This window comes from Pelophylax lessonae (assembly GCF_965119305.1).
Source record: "Pelophylax lessonae genome assembly, chromosome: 5".
NCBI lineage: Eukaryota > Metazoa > Chordata > Amphibia > Anura > Ranidae > Pelophylax > Pelophylax lessonae.
In genome coordinates, this window is record NC_138772.1 from 443,611,613 (window position 1) to 443,629,358 (window position 17,746).

Sequence of the window (17,746 nt, forward strand, 5' to 3'; positions counted from 1 at the left end):
TGGCAGCAAAACGTAATTAAGAGCATGGCAAGTGCTCTGCAAACAAATGTGGATAGGGAAATAACTTAAAACAACAAAAAAAAACAGAAAAATAAAACAATGTTCTTCTTCATCTCTGAAGGACGAGGCCCATATGGAGTAGGAGGGAGGTTGAGGTGGTGGTGGATGTGGCGGTGACATAGGCGTGCGCACAGGGTGTGCTGGGTGTGCCTGGGCACACCCTAATCACCTAGGGCACATAGCATTGCCAGTGAGGAGATGGGAAAGATCTCCCTGGGACCTGCTCTGCTCTATTTCTCCTTGCCTACAGGTACATGGCCCCGATACATTACTCTCCCTGCTGGCAAACACATGCATGTGTATTTCAACTTTGGGGTGCACACCTTAATGCAATAGGCTGCGCACACCTATGGGCGGTGTAGGTGGAAGCGGCGGTGGAGGAGGACCAGGGCCGGATTAACAGCATCATGGGCTTGGTGCTGAGGATTTTGAAGGGCCTTAAGGGCCGTGCCTTGCCATGCACCCAGAGGAGGAAGGGTGCAGCCATGCATGCCTAATTCAACATGGGATGCTGTCTCTGAAGCCCATAAACACATCCATGCATCGCCAACTGTCCCTCCTTGTCCGGCCTTCACGCTGTGTGGGGAGGTTCTGAGGGTGCTGCCTGGGGAAGCGAGCATAGAAGCCAGACTTCTGTGTTTACAAGTGACAGAAGAGCGGTAACAGTGAATATGGCCAACCCGGGGCCTATATAAAAGGTAGGGGCCTGGAGCTGCAGCTCCAATAGCCCCTACATTAATCTGGCCCTGAGGAGGAGGACGAGGTAGCCAACACTGCTTCTTTTCAAAAATTTTAAATGAGGGTACACCCCAAAAGAGTGAGAAAGAGCAAAAATGGAACAATGGGTGGGTAAGGTCGGTATCCATTGCTATTCTGCATAAGGTACGGAAAAGTCCCGTGGGATCCATGCCTGGTTCATTTTAATGAACGTGAGCTTGTCCACATTGTCTCTGGACAGGCGGCTGCGCTTGTCTGTTATAACGCCCCCAGCCGTGCTAAATACCCGTTCAGATAATACACTGGCTGCAGGGCACGCCAGCACCTCCAAGGCGTAAAGGGCAAGCTCAGGCCATGTGCCCAATTTGGAGACCCAGAAGTTGAAGGGGGCAGACCCGTCATTCACTACATGTAGGCGTGTGCACACATACTGCTCCACCATGTTGGTAAAATGCTGCCTCCTGCTAAGACGTTCCATCTGAGCTGCTGGTGCTGCTGTTTGTTGTGGCGTGCTGACAAAGCTTTTCCACATTTCGGCCATGCTAACCCTGCCTTCTGAGGTGCTGGCGGTGCCCTGGTTGCGTTGGCGACCTCCTCCTCCTCCTCCTCTGCCTTGTGCTTCCACTGTGGCCCCGCTGTCAGATGGGAATGCCAGCAGCATGGCGTCTACCAGCGTGCGCTTGTACTCGCGCATCTTGCGATCGCGCTCCAGTGAGTGAATTAAGGACGGTACGTTGTCCTTGTAACGGGGATCCAGCAGCGTGGCCACCCAGTAATCAGCACAAGTTAGAATGTGGGCAACTCGGCGGTCGTTGTGGAGACACTGCAGCATGTAATCGCTCATGTGTGCCAGGCTGCCCAGAGGCGACGAAAGGCTGTCCTCTGTGGGAGGTGTATCGTCCGTGTCCTCTGTATCCCCCCAGCCACGCACCAGTGATGGCCATGAGCTGGCCTGGGTGCCACCCTGCTGTGAACATGGTTCCATCTCCTCCTCCAGCTCCTCCTCCTCCTCATCCTCCTCATCCTCCAGAACTGTGCCCCTGCTGGACAATTGTGTCCCTGGCGTTTGTGTGTGCAGGAACCCACCCTCGGAGCCCCTTGCGAATGACTGCCCTGAAAGCCTTTGAAATGTTACCTCTTCATCCTCCTCCTCCTCCTCCTCATCCTGTGCCACATCCTCTTCCATCATCGCCCAAATTGTTTTTTCAAGGAGGCATAGAAGTGGGATAGTTAAGCTGAGAATGGCGTCATTGCCACTGGCCATGTTGGTGGAGTACCCAAAACAGCGCAACAAGGCACAATATATGCAAATGTCAAATATGCAAACTATGCCGCAATTTAATGTTTTTTACACCAAAAGGGTGTGTATTGAATAGCGGAATAGGATAAAAAACTGTGTATCTCACACGTACAAACACAGACTAGGCCCGATTAAATTTTTTCCTACCCTAAAGGGAGGATGAGGAAGAGGAGTATGGAACATGCAGCACCCTCAAATCTTCAGAAGTATGAGATGAACCCCAAAAACTTGGAAAGGTGGATCTCTCTCACACGTACCAACACAGACTATCCCCCAATTTAACTGATCCCCAAAGGTTTTTGATTAAATAGCGGAATAGAAAATATGATCCAAAAAAAGTGTATGTATATCACACGTACACAACCACACTAGGCCCCAATTACTATTGTTTGTACCCCTAAAAGGCTAGATGAGGAGTAGGGGGGGTATGGAACAGGCAGCACCCTCAAACCTTCAGAAGTATGAGATGAACCCCAACAACTTGGAAAGGTGGATCTCTCTCACACGTACCAACACAGACTATCCCCCAATTTAACTGATCCCCAAAGGTTTTTGATTAAATAGCGGAATAGAAAATATGATCCAAAAAAAGTGTATGTATATCACACGTACACAACCACACTAGGCCCCAATTACTATTGTTTGTACCCCTAAAAGGCTAGATGAGGAGTAGGGGGGGTATGGAACAGGCAGCACCCTCAAACCTTCAGAAGTATGAGATGAACCCCAACAACTTGGAAAGGTGGATCTCTCTCACACGTACCAACACAGACTATCCCCCAATTTAACTGATCCCCAAAGGTTTTTGATTAAATAGCGGAATAGAAAATATGATCCAAAAAAAGTGTATGTATATCACACGTACACAACCACACTGGGCCCCAATTACTATTGTTTGTACCCCTAAAAGGCTAGATGAGGAGTAGGGGGAGTATGGAACAGGCAGCACCCTCAAACCTTCAGAAGTATGAGATGAACCCCAACAACTTGGAAAGGTGGATCTCTCTCACACGTACCAACACAGACTATCCCCCAATTTAACTGATCCCCAAAGGTTTTTGATTAAATAGCGGAATAGAAAATATGATCCAAAAAAAGTGTATGTATATCACACGTACACAACCACACTAGGCCCCAATTACTATTGTTTGTACCCCTAAAAGGCTAGATGAGGAGTAGGGGGGGTATGGAACAGGCAGCACCCTCAAATCTTCAGAAGTATGAGATGAACCCCAAAAACTTGGAAAGGTGGATCTCTCTCACACGTACCAACACAGACTATCCCCCAATTTAACTGATCCCCAAAGGTTTTTGATTAAATAGCGGAATAGAAAATATGATCCAAAAAAAGTGTATGTATATCACACGTACACAACCACACTAGGCCCCAATTACTATTGTTTGTACCCCTAAAAGGCTAGATGAGGAGTAGGGGGGGTATGGAACAGGCAGCACCCTCAAACCTTCAGAAGTATGAGATGAACCCCAACAACTTGGAAAGGTGGATCTCTCTCACACGTACCAACACAGACTATCCCCCAATTTAACTGATCCCCAAAGGTTTTTGATTAAATAGCGGAATAGAAAATATGATCCAAAAAAAGTGTATGTATATCACACGTACACAACCACACTAGGCCCCAATTACTATTGTTTGTACCCCTAAAAGGCTAGATGAGGAGTAGGGGGGGTATGGAACAGGCAGCACCCTCAAACCTTCAGAAGTATGAGATGAACCCCAACAACTTGGAAAGGTGGATCTCTCTCACACGTACCAACACAGACTATCCCCCAATTTAACTGATCCCCAAAGGTTTTTGATTAAATAGCGGAATAGAAAATATGATCCAAAAAAAGTGTATGTATATCACACGTACACAACCACACTGGGCCCCAATTACTATTGTTTGTACCCCTAAAAGGCTAGATGAGGAGTAGGGGGAGTATGGAACAGGCAGCACCCTCAAACCTTCAGAAGTATGAGATGAACCCCAACAACTTGGAAAGGTGGATCTCTCTCACACGTACCAACACAGACTATCCCCCAATTTAACTGATCCCCAAAGGTTTTTGATTAAATAGCGGAATAGAAAATATGATCCAAAAAAAGTGTATGTATATCACACGTACACAACCACACTGGGCCCCAATTACTATTGTTTGTACCCCTAAAAGGCTAGATGAGGAGTAGGGGGAGTATGGAACAGGCAGCACCCTCAAACCTTCAGAAGTATGAGATGAACCCCAACAACTTGGAAAGGTGGATCTCTCTCACACGTACCAACACAGACTATCCCCCAATTTAACTGATCCCCAAAGGTTTTTGATTAAATAGCGGAATAGAAAATATGATCCAAAAAAAGTGTATGTATATCACACGTACACAACCACACTAGGCCCCAATTACTATTGTTTGTACCCCTAAAAGGCTAGATGAGGAGTAGGGGGGGTATGGAACAGGCAGCACCCTCAAACCTTCAGAAGTATGAGATGAACCCCAACAACTTGGAAAGGTGGATCTCTCTCACACGTACCAACACAGACTATCCCCCAATTTAACTGATCCCCAAAGGTTTTTGATTAAATAGCGGAATAGAAAATATGATCCAAAAAAAGTGTATGTATATCACACGTACACAACCACACTAGGCCCCAATTACTATTGTTTGTACCCCTAAAAGGCTAGGAGTAGGGGGAGTATGGAACAGGCAGCACCCTCAAACCTTCAGAAGTATGAGATGAACCCCAACAACTTGGAAAGGTGGATCTCTCTCACACGTACCAACACAGACTATCCCCCAATTTAACTGATCCCCAAAGGTTTTTGATTAAATAGCGGAATAGAAAATATGATCCAAAAAAAGTGTATGTATATCACACGTACACAACCACACTAGGCCCCAATTACTATTGTTTGTACCCCTAAAAGGCTAGATGAGGAGTAGGGGGAGTATGGAACAGGCAGCACCCTCAAATCTTCAGAAGTATGAGATTGTGTTCACTGTACCCCACAAAGATTGAGTTCACTGCACCCCACAATGATTGTGTTCACTGCACCCCACAAAGATTGTGTTCACTGCACCTCACAAAGATTGTGTTCACTGTACCCCCCAAAGATTGTGTTCACTGCACCCCACAAAGATTCTGTTCACTGTACCCCACAAAGATTGTGTTCACTGCACCCTAAAAGGATGTTGTTCACTGCACCCCACAAAGATTGTGTTCACTGCACCCTAAAAGGATGTTGTTCACTGCACCCCAAAAAGATTGTGTTCACTGTACCCCCCCAAAGATTGTGTTCACTGCACCCCACAAAGATTGTGTTCACTGCACCCCAAAAAGATTGTGTTCACTGTACCCCCCAAAGATTGTGTTCACTGCACCCCAAAAAGATTGTGTTCACTGTACCCCCCAAAGATTGTGTTCACTGCACCCCACAAAGATTCTGTTCACTGTACCCCACAAAGATTGTGTTCACTGCACCCCAAAAAGATTGTGTTCACTGTACCCCCCCAAAGATTGTGTTCACTGCACCCCACAAAGATTCTGTTCACTGCACCCCACAAAGGATTTTGTTCACTGCACCCCAAAAAGATTGTGTTCACTGCACCCCAAAAAGGATTTTGATCACTGCACCCCAAAAAGGATGTTGTTCACTGCACCCCAAAAATGATTTTGTTCACTCCACCCCAAAAAGATTGTGTTCACTGCACCCCACAAAGATTGTGTTCACTGCACCCCAAAAAGATTGTGTTCACTGTACCCCCCAAAGATTGTGTTCACTGCACCCCACAAAGATTCTGTTCACTGTACCCCACAAAGATTGTGTTCACTGCACCCCAAAAAGATTGTGTTCACTGCACCCCAAAAAGGATGTTGTTCACTCCACCCCAAAAAGATTGTGTTCACTGCACCCCACAAAGATTGTGTTCACTGCACCCCAAAAAGATTGTGTTCACTGCACCCCAAAAAGGATTTTGTTCACTGCACCCCAAAAAGGATGTTGTTCACTCCACCCCAAAAAGATTGTGTTCACTGCACCCCAAAAAGATTGTGTTCACTGCACCCCACAAAGGATTTTGTTCACTGCACCCCAAAAAGATTGTGTTCACTGCACCCCAAAAAGGATGTTGTTCACTGCACCCCAAAAAGGATTTTGTTCACTGCACCCCAAAAATATTGTGTTCACTGCACCCCACAAAGGATTTTGTTCACTGCACCCCACAAAGATTGTGTTCACTGCACACCAAAAAGGATTGTGTTCACTGCACCCCAAAAAGATTTTGTTCACTGCACCCCAAAAAGATTGTGTTCACTGCAGCCCAAAAAGATTGTGTTCACTGCAGCCCAAAAAGATTGTGTTCACTGCAGCCCAAAAAGATTGTGTTCACTGCAGCTCACACACAGAAAAATGGATGTGGATCACTGACACCTGCCTATCTCCAATCCCACACCACACAGCAATATCGATTGTAGTTTGTAGAACACAGTTTCCCTAAAATTCAGCAGACTCTGTCCCTAACAGGATTGAGAAGAGATCGTAGATCAGGATTGAGTGCAGATTCACCCCACCCCCCACACAGCAATATCGATTGTAGTTTGTAGAAGACACTGACCCTATAATTCAGCAGACTCTATCCCTAAAATGCCTACAACTCGCCCTGCCTAAACACTCCGACCTGTCCCTCAATTCTATCCGGACACAAATGGTTTTTTCCTGCCTATCTTTCCCTAATCAGCAGCCAGCACATTGATGTGTGCTCTGTCCCTTAGCTAAGCAGCAGAATGACGCTGCTGCGGCGGCTGCCTCGAACTTATAAAGACTTGGTCACATGCTTCAGACGGCCAATCACAGCTACTAAGACATTTGCAGGCATGGCTGGGATGGCTTAAGGCACACCAGTTAAACGATTGTTGATTGGCTGTTGAAAGCCCGCCATGAAAAGAGCGCCAAAGCATGCAAAACCCGGAAATAAAACGACCGAACACGGATTTTTACCCGAACATACAGTAAAGTGTCCGTGTCCGTGTTCGGGTAAAAAAAATCCAATTATTCGGTACGAACACGAATAATACAGTCCGTGTTCGCTCAACACTAGTTATCTACAGTCTTAGTCCAGCACTGCAGGTCTGAATGGATCAATCTTTCATCCAATCATCCTGAGGCTCTCTGTTTAATTCACTCATACCTCATATAACATGTTTACAATTACCAAAGACAATTTTTGGAATTACTGGTACCACTCAAAACCTCTGTCCATGTAAAGCCATCTTTACTGTCTGATATGTAAGGCCATTAGATCGCAGAAAAAAATTGCTTTTAAAAAATAGTCGCTGTATAATGCAAGACAAGAGCTGGTAGTTGGAATAATATATTTTAGTAAGTGATGTGACTGCATTTACAGTATGGTTCAGGTAAGATTATGTACGAAATTAATATGATTTTCCCATTAATAGCAAGATTCCATCCAGTGGATCTATGACAGTACTGAGAGTGCCAAGGAAGATATCATAAAATCTGCTCAGCCTCGGTCCTTAGGAGAAAATGAAGGGGATGGATTTGATTGCAGAGTAGAAGGTAGAATCAATTATTAGTTCTTGCTTTGTTACAGATCAGCATTCGAAATGTAACTTATTTTTTATTCATTCATGTGTGTTCTTCACTAAAGAGGTTATTGACAAATTCAGCACCATGGCAATCATTGATGGAAAGAAGGATCACGTGAGCCTCACTGTGGATAACGTTCACCTAGAATATGGTGTTATTTATGAGTATGACAGCACAGCAGGAATCAAGTGTCATGTAGTGGAGAAGATGGTTGAACCAAAGGCCTTCTTCAGCCTAAGTGCCAAGGTGAGAGATGTTCATCTTTTAAAATAAATTACTTGTTTCCCACGCTTAAAGCCTTTATAAGCACAAAGACAATGGGGGTGATTCAATAAAATGGAGCACTCAGAATCTGGTGCAACTGTGCATGGTAGCCAATCACTCTTTATCTTCAGCTTGTTCAATTAAATTGTATCAATATGTTATACTCACCTGCTCTTTGCACACAGAGTGGCACGGATCCTTCTCGTCTTGCATCCCCCGCCAGCAATCTTGGCTCCTCCTCTTCTTCCTGTGTCCCCATACCAAGCCGTTTACTATGGGGGCACATGGTGCCTGCTCGCTCCCGAACTGTATAACTATGGAGCCCCGTCCCCCCACTTCCTCCTCACTGTATTTGATTGGCAGCAGCAGGAGCCAATGGCTTCTGCTGCTGTTTAAGTCCCTGTGTGAAGAAAAAGAGAGGGGAAAAGAGATGCAGCCATGCACAGCACTGGATCTTTTCTCCCCTCTCTTCCCCTTCACGCAGAGAAGGAGGAGGACAGAGAAATATAAAACATTTTTACCTTAACGCCAGGAATTCATTAAGGTTAAAAATGTTTTTAGCTTTAGTATCACTTTAAACTTTGCCAATAAAACCTGGAAGCTTTTTGGTTTCTATGCACCTGATTTTTCACTCTCCAACTTTAAAGAATTACCGCCATTGTCTACACAGTCTCTCTTTAAGAAGACTGGCCCATGCTATGTATTCATCAGCCATTTTATAAAGTCAGACTCTTGGTAATTTTACAGTATATCTTTGGGCTATGTTAATATGCAGTATAAATGACTTCTAAATGATAGGGATTATTTCCAAAATTTTACAGGCAATATAATTAAAAATTACCTTAGCCTTAAACAAATCAGACCACAAATTTTCTCCATCGTGTGAATTGGCAAAAAAAAGAATCTAAATATTATTTTACAGAGGACCTATAACCTTTAAATGGTTTTAGCTACACGTATAAAAGGGATCAGCTAAATAAAAATATCATTATCAAAGCTTGGTAATGTTTTGATTCGGCAAATCTATGTAATAATTAAGTACCAATAAAATAAATTTGCTTCTACCCCTGCTGCTACATACATAAAAGTTATGTAGTAACAACTTCTCAAACAACATTGTCTATTTTTTAATCCTGCTGCTATAATTAGTAAATAGAAAAGAAAGAATATTACATTTACTTGTTTTATTCGTTTATTAAATTACTTTCTGGTTTCCAGGTATCACATACCTGGTGAAGATTGTAATATTGTGGAGGCCTCTCTTGCACCTCCCGCCCAACACTCCTGAAGGTGGAGACAAAGAGTGTAGAGGCAAGGGGTGGCATGAGTGCCGTAGCAGCTAGCTGGTGATGTCCACTCTGTAATTGGGTAGAGCTGGTAGTCACAGTCCTCTGAACAGGATGCAGGAGCATCTTGGTACCAGAGTGTGGGATGGAAGCAGAACCAGGAGACGAGCAGCAGACAGTGGCAACTGGGCAGCAAGGCACCGAATCAGCATGCAAAGCAAAATCCAGGAGGCAGGCCAAAGTCATTAACAGCCGGGAAACAAAGTACCGAGTCAGCAGGCAGATCAGAACAAGTAAACAAGAAAAGGTCAAAGTAGTAGTCCAAAGGCAAGCCAGGTCATGAGTAAGCAGGTACATCAGATCAGGGCTTGAGAATACAGGTACGAGCTGAAGAAGACTAGTGATGGGCCGGACACCCCCTGTTTGGTTGGCACCAGAACATCTTGAAAAGGGAAAAAGTTCTAGCGAACATGCAAACTCTATTAAAATCTATGGGACACGAACATGAATAATCAAAAGTCCTAATTTTAAAGGCTTATATGCAAGTTATTGCCATAAAAATTCAAAGACGTTTCGCCTTTCCGAGGCTACCTGCCGTATGCCGCTCTTGAGTTTTGACAGCTCTTTTATAGGCAAGGGGCAGGGCCACCCAGTTACGTCACCCGGTGGCACCACCCCGTCTGACGTCACGTGACGTCATGTGACGTCAGAAGGGGTGGTGCCACAGTGTGATGTAACCGGGTGGCCCCACCCCTTGACTATAAAACAGCTGTGAAAGCTCAAGAGTGTCATTCGGCGGGACACCTCAGAAGAGGCGGAATCGTCTTTGAATTTTTTTCTATTTTTTGGGTGCGGCGAGCGTCTTGATTGACGATGGATTTACATCAAGGGACAATATTTTTTTATTTTTGAATAGAGGACTTTTATTTTTATGTTTATTTTTTTGTACACTTTTTTGGTGAATGGTTAGAGGTACCTGATACCCATTCACATAGGGGGCGGGGCCGGGATCTTGGGGCCCCCTTGTTAAAGGGGGATTCCAGATTTTCGATAAGCCCTCCACCTGAAGACCCCCATAGCCACAGCTCAGGGTTGTGGGCAAGAGGCCCTTGTCCCCATCTACATTGGGCAAGTGTCCTGGTATGGTTCAGGAGGAGGGGGCCTGGTATGGATTTTTTGGGGGGGAGCCAATGCTGTTTTTTTTTTTTTATTCTGTCATAGAGTTCCCCTTAACCACTTAAATACAGGGCCCTTTCACCCTCTTCCTGCCTAGACTAAATTTCAGCTTTCAGTGCTCATTGGCATCCATGGGAAATATTGGTCAGATTGGCATGGCACTGCCCCCTGTCTTTAATATTGGTGTTTATGGGAAATCTTGGTCAGCTTGGCATGGCACTGCTCACAAACTATAAGAGACAGGGACACAAAACTTGGGGAGCACTGAGAGGGGACCCAGGCCTACAACATATCTATACATTTTCAAAGTGGAGTATAACCTGAACACTACACTGACTGCAGTAAACTAACTCAACACACTATCCACTAGCTACCAGCCTAACCTCTATTATCACACACTATTAATGGCTGCCGCGTAAGCAGCAGCCTTATATAGTGTGGGGCGTGGACTTAGCCCCTGAGCCATGATTGGCTAAAAGCACCCTGATTTTGGCCAGTAATGGCTCTGGCAGGACATTGTGCTGTGATTGGCCAAAGCATACAGGTCAGATACATGCTTTGGCCAATCACAAGCACTTAATGCACTGCAATCGTGCAGTGCATTATGGGGCGCTCATCCGCGGGCGAACTTGCCGCAGAGTGTCCCGGGTGTTCGAGTTGAACATCCAGCCCATCCCTAATGAAGACCATTCAGAAACTGCTCATAGTAATAAACCAGTTTAAATAGGCCACTGGGCGCCAAGTGCCAAGGACACAAAAAGGTGCACAATGAACTGTCACTGCATAAATAACATTGGTCCTTTGCTCATTAATATTAGCACATGTGTAATGTGCACGAGCATGAATCTGCACTAGCTTTTTGATGCTAGAAATCCGGTTTACCTTACACCAGGCCTAGACGAATGATTCCATACATCCCAGGAGTCTTCAATAGAGGTTCCTTAAGCTAAGCACACCCTCCTGCTTGCATGCCCGAGCTATGGACAGATGGATTCCAGGAAGTAAATGCTACATGAGTCATCTGCCCTTAATCCAGATTGCCATGACCAGAAATGCTAGGGGGTATCTTTCAAAGTGATTTCTCAGCAAAATAAAGCATGGAGACATCAATGGACGAATAGAGGAGTTTGCTTTAAATATTAAAAATAAATTAAAATGTTTTTTTGGTTTGTGGTGCTTAGATGCAGTGTAGGCCCACTTTAAAGACTTCTAGAAAAGGAGAGAGCTATGGCAGAAGGGAAGGGGCTGTGCAAGGGAATTGACCCTTCTGAAGAAGCCAAATTTACTATTAAGTTCAAAGTTCAAAGGCACATTGCAAGTCAATAAAAAATAATGCCCACCTTACTTTACAACCATAACATTACCTTTCCTATGCTTATTACTCCCTATTACAGTAACTGCTTTTCAACAAATACTAATATTTTCTATCAATGTTTCATCACCTATTTCCTCATGTGCGCCCATTATGTTTCAATAATAACTGTCACATGTTCTTATCTGGTACCATTATACCTTTGTATTGTATTTGCTTCGATTAATTCAATTTTTTTGAAACAAAAAAATAAAATAATTTATGGAAATGAAAAATGCTGCAAGTATGTTTTTTACAATTATAGCAGGAGTATTGAATTTATGAAAGGTATTTCAAGAATTATTAACCTCCACACCTGTAATTGGTTCACAGCTTCTTCCAAAAGCCATCAGAAAGGTGAAGCCAAATTACAAGCACCTTGCAATGTCCTTATTTTTAATACTTGGGGGTTGTTTCTTTGGTGCAATATTTCTTATCAGACCACTAGCACTGATTATATCATTTGGAAAAAGACAGAGCCAATGAATTTAAAAGTCATATTAAACAGATTCCACAAGTTCTTTGTTCTCAGTATTGATAGAAGCAGATTCAGATCTGCAATTATAAAGTTTGGTAAAATCCCAACAATGAATATAGCTGACTTAGCAGGGATTGTTTTACTGTAAATTATATTTCCAAGACTAATTGCAATGACCTGTTTTCTGATTTCCCTCACAGGTATTAGATGCTTTTGCTAAAAGTGATGAACAGTTTGTGCAAAACTGCAGCAATCTGCATTCTTTACAAGAAGTCATTCCTCCAGAGCTTCAGAATAAATTCACTCTCATCTGTCGAGAGAAAATTGAACATATTTACAGGAGGATCACTAGTTACAGAAAGGTATTGTAATTTACTTCAATGAGTATCTGAATAACCAAAAAGAATAAAAAATAGTATATAAGCAGATTACCAGTGCTTGGATGTGCCATTCGGAAACCATTAGAACAAACACCAGGCAGGCTGTATGTAAGTTCAAACAGGAAGACAATTTATTGGAAGTACACAGCACACTTTTATACAGAATTTGGAACATCCTGCCCCCAACAACCGCTTTCCCATTGGTCAATTGCACAATACATGCCGTTCTCCTTCAGGTCCTCCTTAGCCATGCAAATGAGGACTTGAAAATGAGTCAGCAGGGATTGGTCCGATAGCTTGAGTAGAAGGACTGTTATGTGTAATGAGACAGAAGCCCCCAGGGGACAATCAATGTACACAATAGCCAGACACAGAACAATGGGAGGTCATCAGCACTCAGCATGAGACAGGGCAATCCACATTCCCTCCCAATAAACAAACAAAAGGAAAGCCTCTCTGACACTGAAAGATATGTAACACACACAGCACTCAGAAATCACAGACGTCATGGCAAATGGGAACAAATCTCAATATTTCTACATGGAGACATTGCTGACAAATATGAAGCAATCCAAACCATCACCCATCTGTCCTTAAATTCCAGTGACGGTGAACACCGTCACAGTGGTAAACTGGGGTTATTAGTAGGCATGGTAAACAGAGCGCAGAGTGTTGGGCGCAGCTAGCGTGACCAAGCTACAAGCTCTTAACCACTACCTGCATGTTCTGTCAACAATATCAGTGATAGTACATAGCTATAATCTTTGCTGGATTTCTGGGGTATGTAGAGTGCAGTTTACCAGGGAAAGAGGAGACACTGGCATCATGATTGAAGGTAAGCTTTTACTGAAAGCATTACCAAAAACAGAATTTAAAGCAACCTGTAGCGAGAACATGTAGGCTGCCACTTTTGAACTTTGGACTTTCAACACTTTTGAAAACTTGAATCTTTTCGTACATGCTAGTTGTCTGGCTGTTGATCCAAAGTAACAAGTATGAAGGTTAGAGTTCTGTTTGTTCCAGACTAGTAATTCAAAATGTAATGACGACAGGGGCAACCAGGCAGCTTGAATTTTCATGAAGTTACCAACTGTAGCCTCCATATTTTTCAGCACAGGATTCTTTAGCTTGCACATACAATTGATGGTATTCTGGCATTCTTTGATGACACCAAAATATAGGACAATCCACCAACTATAGGACATGGGACCTTGTGCTGCCTGAAAGTGGCAGCAAATTATAGTACATCCGATCTACTGCTTTTGCCTTTGTGACAAAGGTGTTGAAGACCTATTGAAGACCTCTGGACTGCCAAAGACTGGACAGAAAACTGAAACCAATTGCACTGACAAATATACTAACACAAGAATTCAGGCAGGATTTTATTTATTTTTTGTCCACTTAATCACATATTTCCTTATTGTGGGGTTGTGTTGAAATAAACCACAGGAACAAGCTATAAATATTGTTTCCAGATTGAGCTTACATCCTCAGTAGTTATTTGTGAACCCGAGTATGATTTATACAAAAAGCCCACGGGGCTAAATTAACCACAGAAGTCTGAACAGCCACAGACACCATATCCCCCATCCATCATAATGTCTGGAGAAAGATCTGGGCTTGTGCTCACACCAACCAGACTTTTCTTTTCTGCACTTTCAGGATAGAAAATAAATAAGTGAATCTTGTTTTCTATGAGCAACATGACCATTTTATACATATACAAAATATTTTCATCATTATTTAGTGGATTTTAAATACACTGCTCAAAAAAATGTAAGGAACAATTTGAAAACACATCAGATCTCAATGGGGAAAGCTATAATGCTTGATATCTATACTGATATGGACTGATTTGGACTGGGTAATGTGTTAGGAATTAAAAAATTTTTTTTATGTCAAGACATGTGTACTCAGTGTACATATAATATTCTGAAACAGGTGAGTGTATATCAACACTCTATAAATTACATAAAGTGCGAGTGAAAAAAAAATACATAGAATATACAATAAGTAGAAAGAAATATTGCTTGACAAAATAAGTGACAGTCCACTGCAAAATAAGGTGGCAGTAATCTGTGATGCTCTATCACTGTGACCACAACCAATATATATAATAAATGTGCTTTTCTTCCTTAAATGAGGCGCTCCACTGTGTGAAAGACAAAAATACTGCGCTCACCAGAGTCCCCAGGTCCCTGGGACCACTAGGCTTTGTATGGATAGGAACACCAGAACATCCAGAGATTCTTCCACATGGAATGCTATTCGCCTTAATGCATAACCTCCCCTCAGATAGCAGATAGCATACGACATAAAAGCAAATAAACAAGGTGATCGTGCAACACCGTTTATTAAAAATACCCCCTATAAAACATCTCTAAGTGATCTGCTTACATAAAAAGTGCCTAGACCAGCACCAGCTCGAATCGCCTCTACTAAACTCCTCAATGCTCCACACCTCCCTCCAATCCGCCGGCTGGCGTGCGTTCCACGGAGGTACTGGATATGATGTCAATGGTTTGACATAAACTTCAAACAACAACCAGATCTAAGTGCATTTTGTCTGTCATAGGCATCATCAGGAAATCCGGTTGCCACCTTAAACGCTGAGATCTAAATAGCTACTGGTCTCTTCTCATTGGTGGACTACCATTGAACACAATTACTTGTTTTATAAAACGGGCTTGGAATATTCTTACTGTTACTCATTGAGCTATATGGATATAACAAGATATATTGCCCTGACATTAATAAGCCAACAAATTATTACTTTGATATTCCTCCACTCCCGGGTAAGGTAATGGCTATCGAGCTGGCATCGCTCTTTACAATTCGTTTACAATTAGAAACAACATCCAGGTGCACTGGGCTATGGAGGGAGGAGCCTGCTGATGGAGCTGATCCCGACGGCCTGCTGAGTCTCTGAGCCACCGCCCAGAGAGATGTGAGGGAATGCTCTCTCACCTAGCCTCGATGCCTGCCTAGCTGGACCCCGCTACCCCCCCTCCCCGCTACCCGGAGGCCCCGACCCGGTCCTGGTTGCCGACCCTCCCTGAGGTTTGGAGGAGGGAGGACGAGCACCCTGGGTCCCTCCTGGAGACTGGAATCGGCTGTGTATTGGAGAGGTGGCCGCCGAGCGCAGGGGCTGCTGAGACACTGGGAGAGCCGGCGTCCAGGATCAGGAGAGAAGGTCTGATTGGAGCGAACACCGCCGAGAGATCCAGCTTGGAGAGACCCAGCAACATTGGACATCGTAATCATCCCCACCATACCACTCTACAAGGAACGCCACAGATTAGCCGAAGGGGACTGGTGAGAGGGGAAACCCCCCAGAATTTTCATATGAACGATATCAAAACAGTCTTTCTTAAAAATACTATCATCATTTGGAGTGTATAACTTAAGAGCTAATGTGACTGTGATGGAAAAGTGGTGTGGGACCTTGCTTGCTTGAGTGCGAGGGAAACCCCCAGAGAGGTTGTACGTTTATTTCTCAACATCAGATCTTCTTGAAAAGCACTGTCTTATTATCATCTATAAGTATACAGCTCAATAGAACAGAGGGACTAATCTGAAAAAAGTGCGAGACTATGCTTATTTAAGCGAGAGGGGAAATCCCCTAGAACCCACCTGCGTTGGATCATAAAATCAGCCTTCCTTGAAGCACTGTTAAATTATCACCCAGGAGTATATGGCTTAAGAGTCAATGAGACTGTTGAGAAAAAATGTGCGGGAATCTGTTTACCAAAGTATGAGGGGAAACCCCTATAGAATTGCACTACATTTGATTTCATTCCTAGCCCTTCGTGAAAGTATCAGCATATTTTCATCTATGAGTTTATAGTTTGATGAGTCAGAGGGATGGTTCTGAAAATTGTGCGGGACGCTGCTTACTTATGGTAGAGGGGAAACCCCCCAGGATTTTATTTCACATGATCTCAATATCAGCCCTCCTTGAAAGTACTGCTGAATTATCTTTCATGAGTGTATAGCTTAAGAATTGTCGGGACTGTTTGGAAAAAATGTGTGGGACTCTGCTTACTTATACAACTTAAGAGCTAATGTGACTGTGATGGAAAAGTGGTGTGGGACCTTGCTTGCTTGAGTGCGAGGGAAACCCCCCAGAGAGGTTGTACGTTTATTTCTCAACATCAGCTCTTCTTAAAAAGCACTGTCTTATTATCATCTAAGAGTATGCAGCTTAATAGAACAGAGGGACTAATCTGAAGAAAGTGCGGGATTATGCTTACTTAAGCGAGAGGGGAAATCCCCTAGAACCCCCCTGCGTTGGATCCTAAAATCAGCCTTTCTTGAAGCACTGCTAAATTATCACCCAGGGGTATATAGCTTAAGAGTTAACGAGACTGTTGAGAAAAAATGTGCGGGAATCTGTTTACCAAAGTATGAGGGGAAACCCCTATAGAACTGCACTACACTTGATCTCATTCCCAGCCCTTCGTGAAAGCATCTGTATATTTTCATCTATGAGTTTACAGTTCAATGAGTCAGAGGGATGGTTCTGAAAATTGTGCGGGACACTGCTTACTTATGGTAGAGGGGAAACCCCCCAGGACTTTATTGCACAGGATTTCAATATCAGCCCTCCTTGGAAGTACTGCTAGATTATCTTTCATGAGTGTATAGCTTAAGAATTATCGGGACTGTTTGGAAAAAATGTGTGGGACTCTGCTTATTTAGGGAGGGGGGAAACCCCCCAGAATCCTCCTTTATTGGATATAATATACCGGCCCTCTCTGAAAGCAAAGACATATTGTCATTTATGAGTATAAGGTCTAAGAGAAGGCGGGTTTGTGTTGAAAAGGATCGGGACTCTGCCTGTTTGAATGAGAGGGGAAACCCCCCAGAATCCTTATATGACCAATCTCAAATATCAGCTTTCTTAGAAAGCACTGCTACAGTATTTATTTACAAGTGTATGCTTAAGAGCTAGTTGAACGGTTCTGGAAAAAGTGTGGGACTCTACTCACTTGGGTGAGGGTGGAAACCCCCCAGATCTTACTTACGCGCATTGAGAAATGTGCGGGAATCTGAGTACTTAAGTGAGAGGGGAAACCACCAAAATTTTCATATGTTTGACTTCAACAACAGCTTCCCCTGGTAGC

The 17,746-nt window shown here is 43.6% G+C and overlaps 1 protein-coding gene across 1 annotated transcript in view; it reads left to right on the forward strand.

Annotated features, from left to right (window-relative positions):
• PREX2 (phosphatidylinositol-3,4,5-trisphosphate dependent Rac exchange factor 2) overlaps positions 1 to 17,746 on the forward strand; it is a 438,451-nt gene that overhangs the window by 250,633 nt on the left and 170,072 nt on the right. Inside the window, exons 21-23 of the mRNA XM_082259215.1 lie at positions 7,535 to 7,655; positions 7,747 to 7,931; positions 12,441 to 12,602. Coding sequence (XP_082115341.1) covers positions 7,535 to 7,655; positions 7,747 to 7,931; positions 12,441 to 12,602 — 468 coding nt within the window. The remainder of the gene's footprint in view (positions 1 to 7,534; positions 7,656 to 7,746; positions 7,932 to 12,440; positions 12,603 to 17,746) is intronic.